Source organism: Mesoplodon bidens, assembly GCF_964165515.1.
Source record: "Mesoplodon bidens genome assembly, chromosome: 1".
NCBI lineage: Eukaryota > Metazoa > Chordata > Mammalia > Artiodactyla > Ziphiidae > Mesoplodon > Mesoplodon bidens.
This window is the reverse complement of record NC_138176.1, coordinates 211,912,056-211,937,137: the sequence shown is the minus strand read 5'-3', so window position 1 is coordinate 211,937,137 and position 25,082 is coordinate 211,912,056. Positions and strand designations below refer to the sequence as shown.

Sequence of the window (25,082 nt, the reverse complement as noted above, 5' to 3'; positions counted from 1 at the left end):
ACAGCCTGAGCTTCTGTACCTCTATGCTGATATCAAGCCTCTTGTCCCATCTTTCTTCCTCTCCTTGAGAATCTGCATAACCTCCAAAACCTTTATCTAGCGGTTCTTTTTCTTCTGTGCCAGAAAAATTTTTTTCCAAAGAATGATAAAGCAGCATCAACATAAATCAGTTAGGTGCTCCAGTTTTGATAGAATCAACTTTAACTTTGGCAGGCTAGAGGGAACTTCCTCCACACGTCTAGCCATGCCTGAGCTGTCTAAGGTATGGTCCTCTGTTAATTAGGGCAAAGACCCACACAGGATTCATCAGTTATTTGAATCTTCTAAGAACTTCATACCTTTATTGTTCCTCTCTTTGAATTAACAAAGACCTGTGATGGGGTGAAGGGTGTGAGGCCAACACTTTATACAGGTCAAGGAGACACTTGGTCAGTAATGACTGTTTACATGATGTTACAGTGTAGCTCACTGTACACTTGGCACTCATAAGGAAGTTTCCTTCCAGCATGGCTATCCCATCTTCATCCTTGATGCAGTGCTTCCCAATCAATGACTATGTGGTCCATTTACAGTTATTGGTTGCCTGCATAGCACATTTGTGGACTTTAAACTTGCACACTTCACAAGACAATCCTTAGGGTTTGGCAAACTGTGGTTCATGGACCAAACCATAGCCTATAGACCTGTGCTTCGTTTGTATAGACCCTTAAACTAAAAATGGATTTTACATTTTTTATATTTTATATAAAATAAAATAAAAAAGAATATGCAACAGAGACCATATATGATCTAAAAAGCCTAAAATAATAACTATTCGGCCCTTTACTGAAAAATTTTGCCAACTCCTGATCTATGTGATATGATCCTGGATTAAACCTCTTAATTAAAAATTACAGTACATTGGCCTAGCATGTGAATGGGAATACCAATTATACGTCCCTGAGAAATGGTACACGTGGTACTGAGCACACTCAAAATGTTCCCCATTCTGAACATTTTTCAGTCTTTCAATCCAATCTTCCATGTCTTTTTTGTTATCAGTACGTAAGATGAGCTGTATACGTGGAGTGTTGACCACAAAACTTGGTTTTGGACTCAACCACGTTAGCATCTGTCAGATCTACCTTATCAAAAATGATTGCCTTGTAGTTTTTGCATAGTATAATACTAGTCCTCAAGGCTTAAAGTATCTACCCACCCCCTTTTTTCAAATGTTGGTATGGATTTTTCTGTTTCATTAGCATCACTTTTTTTGATGATTGTTTTTTTTAGCAGATCTGCCCCATGATTGAAACCTTACAGATGAGCTTCTGCAGGAACCCAGATCTCATTTGACTTCTCTGTGGGTGCCAGAGGCTGCAGGGAGCTCTGGTGAGGGGTGTTCCAGACTGGCAAGCAGTCTGGCCAGGTTGAGCAAGGCTTGCCAGGGAGGGAGAGGGGTATAAATTGTTTTTATTAAAAAAAGTTAATATGAACAGTTTAAAACATATACAGAAGTGGCGAGACTGTTAAAATGAGTTACCATCACCCTGCTTCAATAATTTTCAGCTCATGATCAATCACATTTATCTCTTTATTTCCCCTCCTGAAATATTTTGATGCAAACCCCAAATATTATATATTCTAATATGTAAATTTCAATATGTATACTTAAAAATAATTACAACCCCATTATTATACCTACAAAATGAAAATAATTTAATAGCCTCAACTGGCCATTTGATGTTCAAATTTTCTCAACTCTCTCACATTTAAAAAAATTGTTTCAGTGAGAATCTGAATAAGATTCATACACTGTAATTGGTTGATATAGCTCTTAACTTTCTTTTAATGTATAATCTTTCTCTTCTCTTTATATATATTTATTGGAGAAAAGGGTTATTTTTCTCTTAAATTCCCATAGTCTGGCTTTGCTGAGTATTTCCTGATGATGTCCTTTAATGTTCCTTTGTCTCCTACTTTCTACAAAGTAGACCTAGAGGCTTGATCAGATTAATGTTCAATCCTTTCAGCAAGTCTACTTCATAGGTGGTGTTGTATACTTCCATCAGGGGGTACATAGTATCTACTCTCTCTCTTTTGTGATATTGGTGGCCATTGATGATCATAATCTAGATCTAGTTATTGGGGGTTGCAAAATTGTGATGGTCTATAATTTTCCACCTTGTTTATTAGTTGAAATACACACAACTGTTTGGTTATGCTTTGTTACAGTTCATATAGAAAAGTCAAGATAAATGCTTAATTTATTCCTTTTATTTACCATTTTCCAAATAATGTGTTGTTGCTTAGCATCCTCCAATGGTGACCAATTTTTATTTTTTAAAAAATATCATTATGAATTCATGGAGTTAAATGTATTACATGTGTTTAATCAGTATTCTTATTGCTGCCAACATCTTCCATCCGTGGCAGTTGGGAGCCTAATTTGACTTTTTATTTAAAGCTAGCTTTGATCCCTTTCTTTCTTTCTGGTATAATAAAATGTTCCAAGCTCATCCCTATAAGACATGTAATCTGCCATTTCTTGACAGAGTCTTGGTTCCTTTTAGTATTGTCCTTATTTTAAAGTGGAGGAAAGTGAGGGGCCTGATATTCTGACCCAGATCCTTTTTTTTTTTTTTTTGCGGTACGCAGGCCTCTCACTGCTGTGGCCTCTCCCACTGTGGAGCACAGGCTCCGGACGCACAGGCCCAGGGGCCACGGCTCACGGGCCCAGCTGCTCCGTGGCATGTGGGATCCTCCCGGACCGGGGCACGAACCCACGTCCCCCGCATAGGCAGGCGGACTCCCAACCACTGCGCCACCAGGGAAGCCCCCCAGATCCATTTTATTCTAAAACTTCCAAGTCCAGTAGCCATTGAAGACATGGAGAGTACTCCATGAACTCAATTCTTATTTAGCATTTGTTTAAGTTTCCACAAATTCTGCTTTAAGGGAAAAAAGAACTCAAAACTTATGTGTGCTTTCTCTTGCTTTAATATATCAAAAAGCCTACATATAACTTTACTTGGTCTTTCCATTTCAAGTTTAAGAGAAACTTTGTTCTTCAGCTAGGATTAATTGCTTCACTGCTATCTCAAATATATGAACTTTTATCCAGGACAGAGTCTCATTATTCTCAAGAATCTAGAGTTCCTCTGTACATTCTTGTACTTATTTTATCTTCTTTTATCTGTGAGTTAAAAGAGAAAGCCATGAGAAACCAGGCCAGACTATAATATATTGCTTCATCCTTTCCAACCTTGAGGATTACTCCTTCCGCCCTCTTGCTCTGTATATTCCCCAGGGACCCAGGGAAGTGGGTCTTAACGTAGGAAGTTCAGTAGAATCATGCATTAAAAGAAAAAAAAAAGAAATCTTTATACTTAGCTTCTGAGTCAGTAGGGTTGGTAGGGGCCTCACTTGTATATTCTTGGAGAGTCATTCTAATGATTCTGATATTACATTTAATTGAGTAGCAGTGTTGCAGGGACTCTAGTCTCTGTGAGAGTTTTCTCCTCATCAGGGAAAACTTTCAGCCATATATATGTATCACATATCCATTCACCTTTAAGCTCAGGGTTAATCTGTGCTTCATTAACATTTTAAATCTCAGAATTTCTTAAAAAGTTATTAAAAATGTGTTTCATTAATCTTTCCAAAGCACCAGCTTTTGGATCTTCGATTATCTCAAATATTTTCTCTTACATCAATTTCCTTTTTTTAAAAAAATTGGGGTTCATTATGTTGTTAATTTTCCTTCTAACTTCTTTGTAAAAATAGTTTAAATTAAAAGGAAGTTGAATAGACAATACATTTCATATGGTTCAAAATCAATACATATTTTAAAATGCACCTAGTGAAAGGTCTACTTCCTACCACTTTTCCCTATCTGCGCATATCTCAAAACCCACCCCAATAAGTAAACCACTTACATTAGTTTCTAGCATTCACTTCTTGAAAAATGTTATGCACATACATAATAAAAATACACACTTTTTACTTTTTTGTGTTTGTTTTTACCGAAAATGGTAACAGATTCTAGATGCTCTTATGAAACTTTTCTAGAAAGTTTAACAATAAATGTAGATATTTTCATATCAGTTCACAAGGAGTATCCTTTTAAAAAAAGAGCTATGTAGCATTGCATCATACTTATATTTTATGATTAACTTTGCCGGTTCCATACTGATGCAAAATCATGTTGTTTTCAGTCTTTTGCTACTTCAAACAATGCTGAAATTAATAACCCTGTATTTGCTTCTTCATAGATGTATAATTCTATCTGTAGGATAATTCCAAAATTTAGAATTGGTTTTTGAATGGATATATGCCTTTGTAATTATGGTAGATATTTCCAAATTGCCTTTCACAGAGATTGTATTAATTTACCCTCTCACCAGAAATATATGAGTACTCCTATTTCCCCCATGGTCAGCAAAGTGGTATGTATCCAAATTTTGGATCTTTGTTAATTTTATAGGTGAAAATGGGGTCTCAGTTCATTTCTCTTATTATGAGAAATTATGTAGCTTTTCATGTGGCTAACTACCATTTGTATACATCTTTTGGTTTTTGTCTATTTAAAATTAGGTTTTCTTTTTTTTATAGTTTTATAAGAAGTTTGTACATACTGGAGTTTACCTTTTAGTGATTGAGTTGCAAATATTACCTCCCAGTTTGTCATTTCAATTGGCTTATGTTAATTTTTGTAGTACAGATGTTTTTTGATATTTTCCTGGTCAGATTTCACTGTTCTCGTTTATGGTTTTTGAGTTTTACATCATAATTTAAAATGTCTTTCTTACTCTCTAGTTCTAAAATACTTTTCACATGGTTTCCTCTAGTACTTTTATGACTTTATTAAAAATATATTTTGATTCATTTTCAGGAAATTTTCAGTCTTTTTCCCCAGAAGGCCACTAAATTTTACCAACAACAGACCTTTAATCTATTTTTGCCCACCATTTTAATTATTTTATTTATTTATTTATTTATTTCCAGGCCTCTCACTGTTGTGGCCTCTCCCGTTGTGGAGCACAGGCTCCTGATGCGCAGGCTCAGCGGCCATGGCTCATGGGCCCAGCCACTCTGTGGCATGTGGGATCTTCCCGGACTGGGGTACGAACCTGTGTCCCCTACATTGGCAGGGGACTCTCAACCACTGCGCCACCAGGGAAGCCCCCTGATATGGACCATTTTAAAAGTCTTTACTGAATTTCTTACAATATTGCTTCTGTTTTTATGTTTTGGTGTTTTGTCTGCAAGGCATATGGGATCTTAGCTCCCTGATCAGAGATCGAACATGGACCCCCTGCAGTGGAAGGCAAAGTCTTAACCACTGGACCACCAGGGAAGTCCCTCAGGTCACATCTATTCTTACGTGAAATTTTCAATCAGATTTTTTTAGGGACTCACTCTAACATCTGAATGAAGAGCAAGGGATCACCAGACAGACATTTGAGGAAACCCTCCAATGTGAAACACAAAAACAAACAAAAAGCCAACATCAATGAAACTCGAAGGAAACAGATAATAGAACAAAATTATAAATAATTAAAATTATAATTAATATCCACAGAAACATGGAGGATAATGCACGTGTGAATAAAGAAGATTTAGAGAATAAGAAAGATAATTTGAAAATTAAAAATGTGATTACAGAATTTAAATGATAGAATGTGAGCTGAAAGAAATACCTGGCAGTCTGGTGTCACTATTGTCCTTACTGACTTGAAGGGGACTCTGAAACTCTAGGGAAAAATGGCAGTTACGGAACCAGTGGAAAGTGACTGTACCTGGATGAGTCCCAGCAGTGTGAGTTTTAAACTGTTTTAGGGCCTCAGTCCTGACTGCACATTAGCATTAGCCAGGAAGCTTTTAATCCTGCACACCATCTGATCAAATGAATGATTATACCCTAGTTTTTAAAGACAGGCCCATTTTTATTAGCTTGCACATTAAAAACTGCCATAAACAACATGCCTCAATAATCTTCAACTTCTGTTCCCAAGGTAGGATACTTTCAAGATCTGGGCCTTCTGCCTTAAGATGGATGTGCTTAGCAAAAAAAGCTGTAGTAGTGACCCCTTTTTGGCTGAGCTGTGTTTCTTTATTGTGCATGAGAATCTTCTATGAGGCTTGGTCAATGTGCAGATTCCTGGGCCCAACAAGATTCTAATTCACCAGATCTCAGATGAGACACTGGGAGGCCAGGTACTTAATAGGTTGGTGTCAATGCAGGTGTTTTGTTGATCACAATGTGGAAAAGCAGAATAAATATTACAGTATTTTCAGCCTGTGCCTAGGGTTTGGTCTTTGTAAAGTCTTTTTATCTTCTTTATATTGTCATAAACAGAGACCTGCCTTTCAGTGGTCAGTGTCTCACAATCCTATTTTGGAGCTTATTTTTAATTGGCTTATTAAATCCTAAGTCTTAACTTTTTAGAAGTAAGGACCTGATTTTACTGCTCTATCTTATTTAGTGAAGCAAAGTTCAATAATATTAGGAACTTTATGGAAAAACAGAAGAAAAGGAATAGGAAGTGTTCACTGAAGGGGTCAAGATTTCATTTCGTCTTTTATGCAAAATAGTTCTCAACACTAAGTATATTCACTTATTTCATTATTCACACTTAGTCTTTTCCCTATGCTCCATAGTAATGACCACTTAGACAACTGTTGAAAACAGTAGGAAAGTAGTCCCTGTTTGTCAGTAGCTAATAAACTTTATCATGCCTTCCTATACAGAGAGAAGATAGATATAGCATATCTGAAAAGTTCAAGAAAACAGATTACCATCATGTATTTGAATATCCATATTTCTGTATTTGATACATATTTCATAGGTTTATATAAACACAGAATTATGCAGAAGTTTCTTTTCTTCTAAATGTAACTATCTACAAGTTCATAGGTAAAAAACAATCTTACATGCATGACCAAAGTGAATCTTTTCTATCAGCTATCAAATAATTGTGTAAATTTGTTCATTTGAGACAACATAGCATGGACTTTGCATAAATTTTTAGAATATAATTTATTTATAAGAAGAGGTATTTCTGTATAAGAATTTCTCCTAAAGAATTGTTCAAATTATTATTATTTTTTATTATAATTATAGGTATTTTACTTTAATTAGAAATGGATAATGCTCTTATTTGGGGGCACATTAGTTTCCAGAGGAACGTATCTCTAAAATCGTTATATGGTCAGTGAAAATGCAATGCATGCATTCATCCATTCTTCTGACAAGTATTTACTGATTGCCTACTATGCCCCAGCTACTCTTCTATACTCTAAAGATACAGTAGCCATCAAAACAAAACAAAACAAAAACACAACTGCCCTCTTGGAGCTTATAACATTGCAGGAAATCATATTTTGGATAGTAAAAAACCAATAAAGTTGAAAAATAGGTAGGAGAGGGGACAGGAATTGTTTGGGGGAGGCAATGAAATTTTATGTTGGGTGGCCTGGAAATGACTCATTGAGAAGGTAACCCGAGTAGTGAACTGACTGAATTGAAAGAGTGAGCCCTGAAGCTATCTAGGAGAACATTCCAAGCAAAGAGAATGGTAAGTGCAAAGGTTTTGAGGTGGATATATGACTGATCTTTTTGGGAAACAGTGAATGAGTGGAGAGAGTAGTAGGATAGGTGGTTAGAGTGGTAATAGTGTGTCTGGGGGTGAAATTCATTTCATATTAAGGACCTTGGTTTTTTGCCAGAAGTGAGATTGGAAGCCATTGGATGGGTTCGAGAAGGGGAGTGGTGCAATCTGACCAAGGGTTTTAACTGGATCCACCACTAGTTTCTGTGTTGGAAACAGACTGAAGATGGTCAATGGTGGAAGCAAGGGAGGCAGTTAGGAAGATTTCACAATAATCCGGGTAAGAGATTGTGGCTTGGATCAGACTATTTGTGGAGGTGGAGTGACATGGTTGGATTTGCCTATATTGTTATGATATAGATAATAGGATTTGCTGATAGAATTTCATTATACATCCAAGTTATAAGCCAAGTATTTAATTCATAAATTAAGGAATAATTCTTTCAACTATAGAAAAGTAGGGGAGATATTATATGAAGCAGAAGATTTAAATCTATCTTTTTTATACTATGAAAGGTACTTTATCAAGGTAGTTAAAATATTTGATGATGACTAAATAGTACTTCTATATATATATTTACATTTTATTAGCAAGATAATTAAAACTCAATCCCAATGTTTACTGAATTAATTTTTATCTATTGTAAAATATCTAGTTAAAAGCTTAATGTTGTACATCTAACATTTGTAGTTAAAATAAAATATATCCTAAAGCTTATTTGTTGGAAACAAAGCAGTCTACTGATTAACAGTAATTTGAAAAGACAGTAAAATATTTTTTAGAGATGAGCTGGTTGTATAAAGTTAAATGGAAGAAATATAGAAACTACTTTTATTCATTGTAGTGTCTAAATCACGTGAAGAACTAGACAATTTTTTTCTGAGCTCTATCAGTAGGGGGCAGCAAAGTTTCAAGTAGTGTGTTTTCAGGTTCCTGGGAAGCTTTGCTAAGGAAAATTTCCTTTTTGTTGTTGTTGTTGCTGTTGCTCTTAAGAAGTTTGTTCTGGCTTGCTTTTTAATGAAGTGCTTTGGTAATATCACTTAAAAGCCCTGTAGCTTTTGTTCAGATATTTAGCCAACTGTTCCCTTAGGCGCTATAGATGCTTTCTTAATGAGAGTATGTATTTTTTTCTTTCTGTAATTTAGGGAGTACCAGGGCCAGGAAAATATGACATTAAAAGTCAATTTCAGAAGATTGAAAGTATGTCATCAAATGTAAATGATGCATCACCTGCTTTTCTTTTTCAATCCTGGGTAGTGTTCTACAGTTATTTCATATTTAGTGTATAGTAGGTATAATGCAATGCCAGCAACAAATCCAGTGGTGTTAGGGAGATTATAAAAAGAAAAGTGGTATTTAAGCAAATTAGGAACAGTTGCAGCCTGGGCAAATCATTTTGCCAGAAATGTGGGTAAAAGGAAATGACTTAAGATTACAATATTAACAATAATATGCAGAGATGAATATTCAAATAGAAAGTATTTATTGAACATTGTCTATTAAGCAAATTTGCTTATGTGGAAGTTCAGTTTAGCTTATAAGAGATTTTAGTCTGGGTTTTAAAATATACTAATGAACACATGAAGTGTTGACATGTAATCTATGAGGACATGCATATCTTTTGGAGAAGGTTCTGAAGGCTCTCTGGAGCCTAGCTGTAAATTATATCTAAAACTGCCACTGGAGCCTTTATTAGTGATGTGAGAGTCTATTTCACAGTAATCCTGTTCTCCAAAGTCTATATTGAGGGGACTTGAAGGTATCTAAGATATTCCTAAGGCAAGAACATTATAATACTGGCAAACCTTTATAATGTCGCAGTGGCCAGATCAAGTCGTTGTGATATTTAACCAATTGTACTATGTAAAACTCTGATTATCTTATTTAACTTGGGAAGGTTATTAACCTTCAGATGACTACAGCCTGCTACTTTAGTTTCATTGTACTTAAGAGGCAACTCCTTGGAGACAGATACATAGATTGCAGGTATGTTTTGTAGACACAGTTAACATGACTTTTTAAGGGGTTAGATGTGGTGGTGAGGGACTAGGAAGAATCAAGAATGAACAGTAGGTTTCTGCCTTGAGCAACTTGATAGTACTTAAGGTACTACACAGAATGGATGTGAGGGAATGGGATATTGTGTGTGTGCCCTTGATTTTTAAAAATACCATTTTTACAACTAGAACTCTCAGTTTTTATGCTATTCCTGTTCATCTGTTATATAGTCCTTATGTGACATTACTTGGTGCCAATTATAATATTTTAAATATATTTTCAGAAATGAAAAAGAATATGATACCAGTTTTGCTTAAGAAGACCATGAGGAAAAGAATCATGGTTCTGGGGTGAAAGATATGGAGGAGTTAAAACCAACAGGGGGCTTCCCTGGTGGCGCAGTGGTTGAGAGTCCGCCTGCTGATGCAGGGGACACGGGTTCGTGCCTCGGTCCGGGAAGATCCCACATGCCGCGGAGCGGCTGGGCCCGTGAGCCATGGCCGCTGAGCCTGCGCGCCCGGAGCCTGTGCTCCACAACTGGAGAGGCCTCAACAGTGAGAGGCCCGTGCACCGCAAAAAAAAAAAAAAAAAAAAAAAACCAAACCCCGCCCCCCAAAAAACCAACAGGACTGCCTGCTAGGGGTAGTGTTAGTGTTTAGCTGAATATGAATAGATTTATTAATGATTATGATTGAAAAAGCAATAATGAAATTAACAAGGTGGACTTAGAACACAATTTTTGGTTTATAGGATTAAAGACATGTTATGTTATTAGGATACTTATATGTTATTAGGATACTTATGTTATTAGGATACTCCGGACGCGCAGGCCCAGCAGCCATGGCTCACGGGCCCAGCCGCTCCGCGGCATGTGGGATCCAGACAGGGGCACGAACCCGTGTCCCCTGCATCGGCAGGCGGACTCTCAACCACTGCACCACCAGGGGAGCCCTATTTTAGTCTTGACTTAAGGAGTTGTCTGGTATTTTATTTAAATGCATGAAATTTTCTTATGTCTTCAACTACTAATTTTTAAAACATAAGATTTACTTTATAATAATGGTTCTCAACTCTTGCTGCATATTAGAATATTTTGGGAAATTTTAATACATTCTGATACCCAGTTGCTTTCTTTCCTCTCTCCCAGAGATTGATTCAACTGGTCCAGAATAGGACCCAGGCACCAATACTTTTTTTTAACTCCTCAAGTCTATATGCAGCCAGGGTTGAGTATTACCATTTAAAAACATTGACTCAGCATTTAAATAATAAGATAGTATTTAAGAAGGCTTTGGAAATGTTCCTACATGAAAGGAGGCTAAAAGCTATATCTGAGCCTAGACTAGGTTTTGTATTAGAGGGGAAAAATGCAGTAGAGGTATAATTAGATCAACTGACAGATTTGGAATATGAATGGTACATTAGATAAAAGTCATATCATTGATACATTTAAGAAAATACATGTAAGAAAATCTCCCTATTTTTAATAAATACACACTAAAGTATTTAGGGGTAAAGGGCCACAACACATGTAACTTTCCATTAAATGGTTCTATATATATGCGTCCCTCTGTGTGTGTGTGTGTGTGTGTATGTTTGTAGAGAGACAGAAGGAGGAATGGACATACAAACAGAAAGAAATAGAGTGGGCAAATGAAAAAAGTGAATGGTATAACATGTTAACAGGTGCATCTGGGTAATCATTGCACAGGTATTTTCTGCATTATTTTTATTCATAAATTTGAATGTTCCAAATTTTAAATTAATTCTAAATAATTATAGATTATTCAATGCTATATTTAATAAGATTTCATAATTTACATATAGATACATGTATATTTAATATCAGTTAAATATTATACATTTATAATAAGTAAGCTTATTATAAGTTTATAAAATCATAACTTTAATATTATAAGTTAAAGTGGATTTATATACCACTTGAATCTAAGATTTTTTTCTTAAGGTAGCTAATGGTATTGTTGAGTTAATTGAATATATATGTTGAGGAACTTTGTCAATTTGTGTAATTTTATTACGTAGAAGAAACCATGTTAGATCATGTAGTTTTTCTTTATTATCTTAACTTGCAGAATATTTTAAATGTGAAAATTGTCCACACACTATCATCTGAATCTCATATTGAGATGATTTCCTTTGAAAAGTCTTTCTGGCTTAGTGAAGTACATAATGCATTACTGTATTAATATATAGATGATTTTTCTAAAAGTATATATTTTATGTTTTGATAGATATAAGATCTTAACTCATCTACATTTTCTTCACTCCATTAAGAAATAAACTCCAGATGTTATATTACTAAGAAAGCAGCTTTTAACTCACAAAATATCAAAACGTACCATAGTTTCTCACTGGCATATTTTCTTCTTCTTCACTAGAGGTTTGTCCCTATGAAATCAATCACCCCAGCTCCTGGTGCATATAATGAATCTCGAACTGCTTTCAAGCTCTTGAAGAAAACACCAGGACTGAAAAATACCTCATTTGGTCAAAGTGCTGCTCGATTCACACAAGACTCTAGGACAGAGAAAATGCCAGGTTAGCAATGAATTCATGTGTATCTACTCTTTAGCTTTATGCAACTTAATATTCTTAAAATGCATGCACCAGAAAGTACAATTTTCTGTTCTATGGGTGGTGTTGTCATTTTAAGTCAACATTTTTTAAAGCATTGACTCTACACTAAACACAGATAGATAAAAATAATGTACAGTTTTCATAAGATTTTAATTTAACTTGTCACATCTCTTAGTTGTAATTTTCTATTGTTTTCCTTTTTTCAATAAATTTCCTAATTTTCCCTTGGTGGGTGAACATATATGTTAATTATGTGGTCACTGCCAGTAATATAATTTACGATATTTGGTTTTGTTAAAATTTTGTTTTGGGGATGTCCAACCACATGTTCTAGTATTCTCAGTGGGTATTCTAGTATACAGTGGGTAATCTAAAGCTATAACACAAAAATAACATATAATGACTAACACATAGGTTGTTTGCTGATGTATAACAAACTCAGTGGCTTAAAAAAACAGACTTTTTCCATCATATCCCATTAATCTGTGGGACTGCTAAAAGGCAGAGTTCAGATGGGACTGTTATTCAGAGTGCATGCATAGCTCAAGCATTGCTGCCCCCAGGGTAGTTGGTCTTTTCACTTGGTAGCTCAGGGCTCCATGAGACCTGGCAGGAAGCTGCAAGGCTTCTTATGACCTACCCTCAGAAATTCCAGGACATCACTTTCTGTTAGTCAATCAAGTGGCACAGCATAGCCTATATTGAAAAGAAGGATATGAAACTTCATCTTTCAATGACAGGGGTAGCAAGGAATTTGTGGCCATCTTTAATCTGCTATAGATTACCCTCTGGCTACAAAATATTTTCATTTTTCCTACATGCCTTCTCAAGGCCTCCAAAGTCTCAGGCAAGTGTGGTGTAATCTTAAAGACCAGGATCTTGTTATCTAAGTGAGGTGTAGGTGCAGGTGGGGATTCTTGGGTGTGGTCCTTCAGATCATCTTGTATATCTCTCTTCTCTATCAGAAGAGCTGTGAACTACAGATACAAGTTATCTCCCCCATATATTCAACACATAGTGGTGGGAGAGAGATAGGATAATAATACTAGAAACTCCTATTCAAAAAAAGAGAGAAAACTGGAGGCCCACAGTATTACCAAATTAAACTTGGGTCCATTTGCTCATGTGCAGTAAAGCCAATCTACTGACACGGGGTTGTGGTGAAGAAAAGTGCAGCATTTACTGCAGGGCACCAAGCAAGGAGTCCAGGTAGTTAGTGCTCAAAAGGCCCAAACTCCCCAATGGCTTTCAGGAAAAGGATTTTAAAGACAGGGTGAGGGAGGGGAATTGTGGGGTGCATGAGCAGCTCGTGGACAATCTTCTGATGGGTTAGTTGGGAGGTAATCGGGAGTCAACATCATCAACCTTCTGTTTCCAACCAATCTGGGGTCTACCTGTTTGTGGGCAGCATACAGTTAACTTCTGCCACCTGGTGGAGGTTTCAGTATCTGCAAAACAGCTCAAAGGACATGGCTCAGAATGTTATCTATAGCCTTTGAGGAGGAACTAAAAGTGCTTGACTTTGTTTAATGGCTAAAGTATTATTATTTTGTCTAGCTTGACTGTTTTCCTTTCTTTCTGCATTTTCTCCCTTCTCTGATGAAATTTATTCTTTGGAACTTGGGGAAGGCCTAGGAGGCTAGTTTTCTACAGATAAGAGACAGGCAGAGGGCATTGGGTGAGGGTATCTGTCCTGAGAAGGCCCCATGGGGTTCTGCTCAGTGATAATAGAAGTCACAGGCCTATAGCAATTCTGAAGTCCAAGCAGGCACATGTTGCCATTTTCTTAGGGCTCAGCTGGGCTCCCTGGGAGTAAGATTTCCTGTGGTGCTTTGTTTTACCTTTTAGGCTCTTGGTTTCATCCTTTGAAACATCCTTCGTCTTCTATAAGAAATAGGCTGTGTTTTCAGCTTTCTCAGCCTGCTTCCTGCCCAGGGAGATCCAGGGTCTATGAGCCACTTTTCATTTTGTACTGTTGTTGTTTGTTTCATTCCAGGTTGGTTCATTCCTTATTAAAACTTTGTAGGTTCATTATTGTATTTATAATCATATACACTGGACAAAAGCCAAGCTCACATGTACTTCTTAGAAAAACCTTTGTCTACTTTGGGTCACCTTTAGTGTTGCTGTGTTTCCGTACTCTTAGATTCTTAGGAGCACTATTGTTTTAGCTTAGAGGGTCTATGACATATGGCCTTAAAATTCCTAGATGTTCTTTTCTTTAACTGAGAGATTATATGAGATACCATCTTAAATCTTTTTGAGGTCTTAACAAAGGTCTTACAGCTAAACCCTGGATTTGGTCTCAGGGTGTTTCTTGCTTTGAGAGCTTTTTGCTGTGTGGAGAGACTGGGGATGAAAAACAATTTGTCTTTCAAACTCAGAAAATATTGGTTTCGTTTTATTTCCGTTTGGTTTGGTTTCTGTTCGTTTGGTTCCATTTTATTTATTTATATATAAATTCTGCTTGAAAACTGAGCAGCTTTAGCTTATCTCTTTCTAACTATACCTTCTCACACACAGCTAAAAGCAACTAGTTGGCACTTCTGATATTTAGCCTAGAAATTTCCTTAGCTAGAATCCACTATTTTATTAGATGTTTTCTTCACTATCCCAAGTATTAGTTTTGCCAAAATTTCTGCCATTATAGAATTCAAATTATCTTTTCTCCAACCTCCATAACATTTTTACCACTCTCTTTAAGCCATTACCAGCTGTCTCCTCAAGGCCATTTCTCTAAGTCTTGAGTTGTTTCAGCTTCTGGCCCATTGCCTGATCCCAAACCATTGCTCCAAGTTTTGACACGGTAATTTTTCCTTATAGTAATGCTGTACTCATGGTATAAAATTATTTACTATTTATGCCATTGAGAGGTTGAGTATTATTCTTCTACATCTTCAATCTTGGCTAGTCTGGTGGCTTTCTTCTCCAGTAGCATGCAGTGGAAGTGATATTCTAGCACTTCTCAGGCAAAGTCATAAGCTTAACAGCATATACCTGGGCCTATAGAAACAATTGATTTTGGAGACCTGAGCTTCTAGATAGAAATCTGACTAGTCTAAGACTGCCATTCTGGAGAGGTCTTATATAGGTGCTAGGCACTACCCCAGATGAACCTAGCTCAGTAGAGTTTATCATGTATCTGAAATACAAATTATTTCAAAATATCAATTTATTGAGCGACCCAACTGCCTTAAGTTTGGGCCTTGTTTTCAATTTGATGGTATTACAAATAAAGTTTTATAAATTCCCCAAAGGTTATTTTATTTTTTAAAGGATAAAGTTTAATTATGATGACCTCTAAAATCTAATCCTGATCTTACATATTTTAAGAATTAGTGAGAATGGCCTTCATGTGTTTTCTTCTTCCCATGGAGATATTAGTGTACAGTAATGACTTAGACTCACAAATCAGAACAGATTCAACCACCTAATATATAGCTCAGAGCTGTGGCAGGTTACTGTTCGAAGGCATCCTAAACTGTCTAACTCTGGGGTTCTTGGGCATTTCTTCACTTAATAACTGGAAAATGAACATAAAAATCCTCTAATGTAAGTGAATTATAATGATCAGGGTGGCTTTTCAAATCAGAACCTTAACAAGGTAGTACCTGAAATGCACACACCTTGAGGTCCCTATATTTAAGTACTTAAGTTCACTTGTCACAATGTTATGTTGTCCTCTCATGCCAGAAGAGAGGCAAATCTAAGATATTTGTATTTTAAGTCCTTTAAATGGTGGCCCAAATAGTTTTCATTATGCTCTCTATTTATATTTTTCCCAAGCATTATCAGTGGAGGAATGTTGGAAGACGTCAGAAATAAGATGTATTGGCATTTAGGTTTTCTGAGAGTTGGCATGACAGACTTTTGGGGAATAGACTTTAGAACTAGAATATTTGAAAAACTGGGAAGAATTTATGGGCAGCTTCTTTGAGAAAAACCTTACATGTATCAGGAGTACAGAGGATTTGACTGCATAGAATGACTTGATCACTTTTAAACCAGAAGGAACCTAAAGTATCATCTAGCCTCATGCCCATTTGTTTGTTTCCTGCCTACAATGAGAAAGGAGATTTCACCAGAATGTAAATCCACACAATGCTTCCTTCATGTAGAAAGACTAGTTATAAAACGTTTAGTGAGTCAGTTTACATTTAGTTGTAAGCTCCTTTTATTGTAGATTGTTCTTGGATGGGCAGCAGTTCACAGATCACATTTTGAGTAGCACTGATCTAGTCAATTCCTATTATCTTCAGACAGGAACTTGAAGCCCAGAAAAACAAATGAGATTTAAGTGATGGTTCATACCTATTTAGTTGCAGATCTAATTTAGTAGATTCCAGATAACATGAGTACAACCAAATCAGGTGTTCTTTCAAGTATTTGATATTGATTTTATGAATATTGCTGCTCACTGGTACTGATTTTTTGAAAAGACTGAATTATAAAACATATACAAATATTTGTTTCAAATATTTGAATGTCTTGATAAAACCTTTTATCAATGGCAAAGAAAGTTGTTTGTATTATTTTGAATGAAAAAAAAGAAATGTTATTCACTCAGATTGTCACTGTAGAAAATATTCCTGGTTATAAATGTACACCAAAGGGTAAAAGGCAAAAATTAAAATAACTAAATACTATGATAGGAAGATTGGGTGATAGGTGATTCTTTTCTGTTCCAAACTGGTTTTTAATGTTGTTACATCAAGATTTCAATACTTTTTGGCATCAAGAATTTCCCTCCTGCCCTCCTCCTTCCCTTCCTTCCTTCCTTCTTTACTGAGTATAATTTACACAATAAAAATAGTTCATTTTAAGTGTACATTTTGATGAGTGTTGGTAAATGTACATAGATAATCACCACTATTTAATCAAGTTTTGGTAAATGTACATAGTCAGATAATCACCACTATTTAATCAAGTTTTAGAACACTTCCATCATTCTTAAAACGTTCTCTCAGGACTTCTCTGGTGGTGCAGTGGTAAAGAATCCACCTGCCAGCGCAGGGGACACGGGTTCAAGCCCTGGTCCGGGAAGATCCCACATGCCGCGGAGCAGCTAAGCCGTTGCGCCACAACTACTGAGCCTGCGCTCTAGAGCCCATGAGCCACAACTACTGAGCCTGCATGCCGCAACTACTGAAGCCCCTGTGCCTAGAGCCTGTGCTCTGCAGCAAGAGAAGCCACCGCAATGAGAAGCCCGTGCACCGCAATGAAGACTAGCTCCCGCTCGCCACAACTAGAGAAAGCCCACAAGCGGCAGCGAAGACTCAACACAGCCAAAAATAAAAATTAAAAAAAATAATAAATTTATTAAAAAATAAAATAAAATGAAATGTCATCACCATACCCAAGGTCATCTAGGTTTCAAAAAAAAAAAAGTTCCTCATGTCCTTTTGCAGTTAATCTCTACCCCCACTCTTGGCCCTAAGTAACTGTCAGTGTTTCTATGATTTTGCATTTTCTGGAATTTTATATAAATGGAATTACACATTATATTTTGTATTTGTCATCTTTCACTTAGCATGATGTTTTTGAGGTTCATTCTCATGTTGTTGCATTTATTTTTTCTTTTTATTATTGAGTATTATTCCACTGTTTGGGTGTAGCACATTTTGTTTATCTGTTCACCAGCTAATGGACATTTGGGTTTTTATTTCTCTTGCAGAAATAACTAGGAGTAGGATTTCTGGGTCATATGGTAAGTATATGTTTAACTTTATAAGAATTTGACAAATTGTTTTTCAGAATGGCAAAGCACTTTGCATTCCTGCCAGCAATATATGAGAATTCTTTCTAAAAAATTACTTCATTTATGGTTACTCAGTTTATAAATAAGATATGGTGTATATATACAATGGAATACTACTCAACCATAAAAAACAATGAAATTTTGCCATTTGCAGCAATATGGATGGACTTTGAAGGTATTTTGCTAAGTGAAATAAGTCAAAGAGAGAAAGACAAATTGTATGATATCACTTATATATGGAATCTACAAAATACAACAAACTAGTGAAAAACAAAAAAGAAGCAGACTCACAGATATAGAGAACAAACTAGTGGTTACCAATGAGGAGAGGGAAAGGGGGAGGAGCAATACAAGGGCGGGGTAAAAGTAAAAGGGTTATTTTGGGATTATATGAAATGATGTGTGTGAAACTTTTGAAAATTGTAAAGCACTATAGAAGTTAAAGAATCTTTCATTCAATAAATAAAGTAAATAATAAAGTTACTCAGTTTAAAAGAATTAAAAGTGTGCTTATTCTTACATATGATATTCTTCATAATTCTAGGTCCTGGGTTTTATAATATCCAAAACAATACTTTAATTGACAACTTTAGCAATACCTGCTTGAAGAAACAAAAGAAAAGTGCATTTGGTTCTTCTGTTCCTCGGACTCTCTTCCTGGTTCAGAAAGAAGTTTTTCCTACTCCTGGGCCTGCTGGCTATAAGGTAATATGTGGATACCAAAATTATATTATTTATATCTATTACCAAGAATTTAGGGTTTACAGGGTTACATGTGATATATATACCTCATTATTATAAGCCATACTATTATTATTGAAATTATTTACATATGGTCATTTATGGCATAAGAACAAAAATTAATATGGTTCACTGCTATGTTTGTAATTTCTTTTGAAAAAGTAGATCTTATTCTTTATCTCTTTGGAGATCTTATATGTAGTTCTTTAAATATTTATCTTCATTTTATGATTGGGCCACTATATTCTGAAAGTAAATTTAGGCTTCCTTTAAATTAGGGCTTCTTTAAATGCTCTCTGCAGTTTTATAATTTTTATGCTGACATCTTACACATCTTTATTAGATTTATTCCTCAGTATTTGATGTTTTTTAATGCTATCAAAATGTTATCTTTTAAATATTTTCATTGTTTAGCTTTCTTTTATTGGTGTAAAGAAATATAATAGTCTTTATTAAAGATTTGCTTTACCAATGATTCATACTTCTTGCTAAATTAAATCATTAATCCTACTAATTTATTATTAGTTTAAAAAAAATTTCCTCAAGTGCTTTTATGCCATCTGTGGATGGCAGTTTCTTTCTTTTTTTTTTTTTGCGGTATGTGGGCCTCTCACTGTTGTGGCCTCTCCCGTGGCAGAGCACAGGCTCCGGACGCGCAGGCTCAGCGGCCATGGCTCACAGGCCCAGCTGCTCCGCGGCATGTGGGATCTTCCCGGACCGGGGCACGAACCTCTGTCCCCTGCATCGGCAGGTGGACTCTCAACCACTGCACCACCAGGGAAGCCCGGCAGTTTCTTTTTTTCTCAGTTAGTTTCATCTTTTATATATATATTTTTTGGCTGACTGAATTTGTGCCTCCCAGAACAAGGCTCAAGAATGTTCATATGAATTAAAAATATCCAGAACCCAACAAGGTAAAATTCACAGAGTGTAGCACTGAATAAAAAAAAAAATTACTAGGTATGCAAAGGAGCAGGAAAGTATCAATAGAAAGAGGCCCAGAAGTTATACAGATGACAAAATTAGTGGAAAGTACATTAAACAGTTATTATAACTATATTCTATATGTTCAAGAAGATAGAAGAAACATTGAGCATATTAAGTAGAGCAATAACACAAATAGAGAGGCACAAATTAAAGTTCTAGAGATGGCAAGTATTGATATAATGTATGAAAAAATGTACACTAGTTAGCAGCAGATTAGTTCAGACTAAAAAATTAGATAACCTCAAGACGGTAATAGGAAATGTTAATATCTCAAATGAAGTACAGTGAGAAAAAAACACAAAAGAAGAATAAAGTATAAGTGAACTATGGGACAGTTTGAGGTGGCTTAAATGTGTAACTGGAATCCTTGAAAGGAAAGATAGAGTGAGGGGACACAAAAAATAATTTTAAGAAATAAGGCTGAAAATTTCCAAACTTCGATGAGAACTAGAACCACATATCCATGAAGCTCAACAAACCCATAGCACAAAAGCCATCAAGGAAACTATGCCAAGGCAAATTATAATCAAATTGAATAAATTGGTAAAAAAGAAAAAAACTCGTAAAAGCAGCCAGAGGAAAAGTATACATGACATTAAGAGGGATGAAGTTAAAAATGACAGTACATTTCATGTTGGAAGTGATGCAAGTCAGAAGACAGCAGTGCAACATCTTTAAAGTATTGAAAGAAAACAATTGTCAACCTGTAATTCTACTGCAGGCTCAAAAATCATTCAAAAATGAAAACAAACTGAAAAGCTTTTCTAAAAACTTCCATTTATAAAGTGAATAAGTCATGGGGATGTAATGTACAGCATGGTGACTATAGTTAATAATACTGTATTGAATATTTGAAAGGTGCTAAGATAGTAAATCTAAAAAGTTCTCATCTCAAGAAAAAAATCTTTGTGGTGATGGGTGTTAACCTGACATTGTGGTAATCATTTTGTGATATGTTTAAGTATCAAATCATTATGTTGTATACCTGAAACTAATATAATGTTGTATGTCAATTCTACCTCCATAAAAAAGAAGAACTTTTCATATATATAAAAGCTGAAATATTTATCTGCAAAAGACCTACAGTGTAAGTAAAGTTAAGGGAAGTCCTCCAGGCAGAGAAAAATGTTACCAGATGGAATCTGGATCTGTATAAAGTAATGCAGAGTATCAAAGATGACCATGTGGGTAAATATAAAAGGGTTTGTTTGATTTCTCATTTCATGGAAAGCCAAACATTTTACATGTGTTTGATTTGCTGACAATTTACCTTTACAGAAAGTAGTGGAAGCCAAGAGAGGAATTCCTATTCTGTTATTTTAAAGTTTAGAATTGTCAAAGAAGAGATTCTGGACACATACAAGAAATGTAGAAAATCCCTATTTTACAATGATCAGCAGAAAACAAGAAATAGTCCTGAGATCAGAGATTATATGAGTAAGAAGTTTACTCATATAATTATTATAGCCTAATAGGTTGACAGGAAGCCACTCTCATGAGTAAAATTCTGACAGTGCAGTTGGCTGCACATGAAACCTTTTAGAGTTCAGATTTTAAAAGGACATCTTAATGTTTGTGTATATAATTATTCTTTCTCATTTCTGAGGAATTTGAGAAAGCTTAAGAGAATGCGTATATAGAAAAGTTTAAGTAGCTAACAATTCGGGTGGAAAATATAGAAAGAATAGATAAGTAGATAATCTGTAGAGAGAATATAAACAGATGTTAAACACTGGGGAAGTTTGAACATAGCTGTCAGATCATTAAAGGGCATGTACAAAACATTGGAAATGTGTCCATACTATAGTACACACTTGGGAAATAATGAATGAATGAATAGAAGAGAGAGGCATAGAAGTATAATCTAGGAAGTTTAAAGAGAAGAACAATTTATTGTAAAAAATGCTAAAGAAAATTAAAATGACTTTTTATAAGTTTGGTTTGGCAAAAGAATTGCTAAGAAGATACAAGAATCCTGTAGGGGTGGGGAAGATGATATAGGGATAGCAGAGCCACTTAAGTACTAAATTGGATTGGACTCTCCTATCAGAGAAAATGATTTTCAACCCAGAAAGTGTGGAACACACATGCTTTATAGGAAATTGAACACTAATATACCTATGGTGGTATAGGTTAAGAGTACCCTAGTACTTAAAAAAATTTTTTTAATGAAAAGCTACACAGGGCTTCCCTGGTGGCACAGTGGTTGAGAGTCCGCCTGCCGATGCAGGGGACACGGGTTCGTGCCCCGGTCCGGGAAGATCCCACATGCCGTGGAGCGGCTGAGCCTGTGAGCCATGGCCGCTGAGCCTGCGCGTCCGGAGCCTGAGCTCCGCAACGGGAGAGGCCACAACGGTGAGAGGCCCGCGTATTGAAAAAAAAAAAAAAAAGCTACACAAATTTGCATGTCATCCTTGCACAGGATGATAATATCTGTATTGTTCCAACTTTAGTATATTTGCTATTAAAGTAAGCACCCTAGTGCTTTAAATTAGTTAAAAACTTTAGCTGTAGCTGAAATACATCTCATTGTAATGAAAGAACAGCTGTGAAATCATTATTAGTAATCTTTTAGTAATACTGCAGATTTATAGGCATATCAGAAAAATGGAAACGAATAAAAGTTTTTCTTATTTAAACAAAAATTATTAAAATTTCACAAAGTGAGATTTTCATAAATTCTTGCAAAATTTTAAATTGTTGTTAGTAAAGTTACAGGATATAATTAACATTCAAAAGTCAGTGGCATTTTTACACACTAACAACAACTGTCCAAAAAAGAAATTAAGGAAACAATCCCATTTACAATAGAATGAAAAATACTTAGCAATAAATTTAACCAAGGAAGAGAAAGGTACACTTGACAACTATAAAACATTGATTAAAAAAAAAATTGAAGAAGACACAAATAAATGGCAAGATAGCCCATGTTCATGGATTGGAAAAATTAATATTGTGAAAATGTCCATACAACCCAAATGATATACAGATTCAGTGCAATCTCTATCAAAATTCCAATGGCATTTTTCACAGAAATAGAAAAAAATTCTAAAATTTATATGGAACCATAAAAGATCTCAAATAGCCAAAGCAATCTTGAGCAAAAAGAACAGGAGGCCTCACACTACCTCATTTTAAAATACACTACAAAGCTATAGTAATAAAAACAGTTTTGTACTGGCATAAAAACAGACATATAGACCATTGGAACAGAATAGAGAGCCTCAGAAATACATCCATATATTTTCTTCCACGAACACTTGATGAAGAAAAGGCAGTCTCTTCAATAAACTGTGCTGGGAAAACTGGATATCCACATGCAGAAGAATGAAACTGGACTTTTATCACACACCATATAAAAAAATCAAACCAAGATTAATTAGAGACTTAAATGTAAGACCTGAAACTGTAAAACGATTAGAAGAAAACACAGGGAAAAAGCTTTTTGACACTTATCTAGACAATAATTTCTTTACATATGACCCCAAAAGCACAACCAATGAAAGCAAAAATAAACAAATTGGATTGCATCAAACTATAATAAAAAGCTTCTGTACAGTAAAGGAAACAATCAACAGAGTGAATGGGAAAAGAATATTTACAAACCATGCATCTGATAAGGCGTTACTATCCAAAATATATAAGAAACTCAAACAACTCAATAGCAAGAAAACTAATAGTTTGATTTAAAAATGGACAAAGGATGTGAATGGACATTTCTTACAAGAAGACATACAAATGGCCAACAGGTATATGAGAAAATGCTCAACATCACTAATCAACAGGGAAATGCAAATAAAAATCACAATGCCATATCATCTCACATCTGTTAGAATGGGCATTCTCAGGCAAGAGAAGTGTTGGTGAGGATATGGAGAAAAGGAAACCCTTGTGCACTGTTGGTGGGAATGTAAATTGGTACAGCCATTGTGGAAAACAGTATGGAGATTCCTCAAAAAATTAAAAATGAACTACCGTATGATCCAGCAATCTGACTTGTGATTATATATCTAAAGGAAATGAAGTCAGATTGAAGAGATATCTGCTGTTCCATGTTCATTGCAGCATTATTCACAGTGGCTGAGATGTGAATCAATGTATGTGTCTATAGAAAGATGAATGGATAAAGAAGATGTGTGTGTGTGTGTGTCTGTGTGTACACACACACAAATGCCACATACAGGGGAATACTATTCAGCCTTAACAAAGAAGGAAATCCTGCCATTTGCAACAACAGGGATGAAGAACTCCTGAAGAACATTATGCTAAATCAAATAATGAAATAAGCTGAATGCAGAAAAACAAATACTGCATGATTTCATTTATATATGGAATCTAAAAAAATAGAACTCATAGAAGCAGAGTAGAAAGATGTTTGTCAAGGGCTGAGGGGTGATGGAAAAGGGGAGATGTTGGACAAAGGATACAAAATTTCAATGCAGGATGAGTAAGTTCTGGAGATCTAATGTATAGCGTGGTGACTATAGTTAATAATACTGCATTGTATACTTGAAATTTGCTAAGAGAGTATATCTTAAATGTTTTCATTACACACATGAGTTAAAACTATCATCAAGCTGAGAAAAATAATGCAAATTTAGCTATATGATTGGAAGTAATATCTCTCTAAAACACGTCATGTCATGGTACTGCCTTTTAATAAGCTCCTTTTGCCTAAAATTCTGTGCCTTCTATCAGGTATAGGAAGAAATTTAAGTCTAAGAACAATGTCCTTTTCATAATCTGTTGTCTACCTAGTTTTCTAAACTCCTATCTTACTATTGCCATAATTTCCCTTCACTCCAAGCTCAAAAATGCCTTTAAGATAACACAAAATTAATGAACACATGCTAACTGCTTTGTTAATAAAAACTTGACTGACAACAATTATTTTTAAAATAAATACAATACCCTTTATGGTGTCTGTCTAGCTCTCTAGCCTCATTTCTCACTGCTGCCATAATTTCCCTTAGTTTTTGCTTCTCACTCCCTTACCTTTACCTTCACTTAAAGTTCCTTAAATACAACATGATACATCATATCATTGTACAAGTATTTTCATGCATTGGGAGGACAGAAGACTCAGCATTCCTTTGTCCCTTTAGGTGATAAGGTTCATTAATGATGCTTCTGCAGGTTCATCTATAGAAACCTTGTTACAGCTTTTACTTCCTCTAAAGAGCCTAGTTGGACTCCCTTCTCAGCTCTCGCCAAGGTATAGACTAACCCAGGGTCTGATTTGAGGGCCTCATTAAACCAATCAATGCAAGCTTTTGGCCCTTACTGGGAATTCCTTGTTCTTCAGGAATAATTTCAGTCCCTCAGATTCCCGTCATGAATGAGGTTCAAAGGGTTACCTGTACATGCAGTTTCAGGGTAGGCCTATGCTGAGGCAGTTAGTGTAGTA

The 25,082-nt window shown here is 35.5% G+C and overlaps 1 protein-coding gene across 1 annotated transcript in view; it reads left to right on the top strand.

The window, feature by feature from the left end:
• STPG2 (sperm tail PG-rich repeat containing 2) overlaps positions 1-25,082 on the top strand; it is a gene marked incomplete at its 3' end in the record, with an annotated part of 515,422 nt that overhangs the window by 68,267 nt on the left and 422,073 nt on the right. Inside the window, 3 exon segments of the mRNA XM_081215966.1 lie at positions 8,739-8,846; positions 11,991-12,150; positions 18,492-18,652. Of these exon segments, the coding sequence (XP_081072092.1) occupies positions 8,739-8,846; positions 11,991-12,150; positions 18,492-18,652 (429 nt within the window).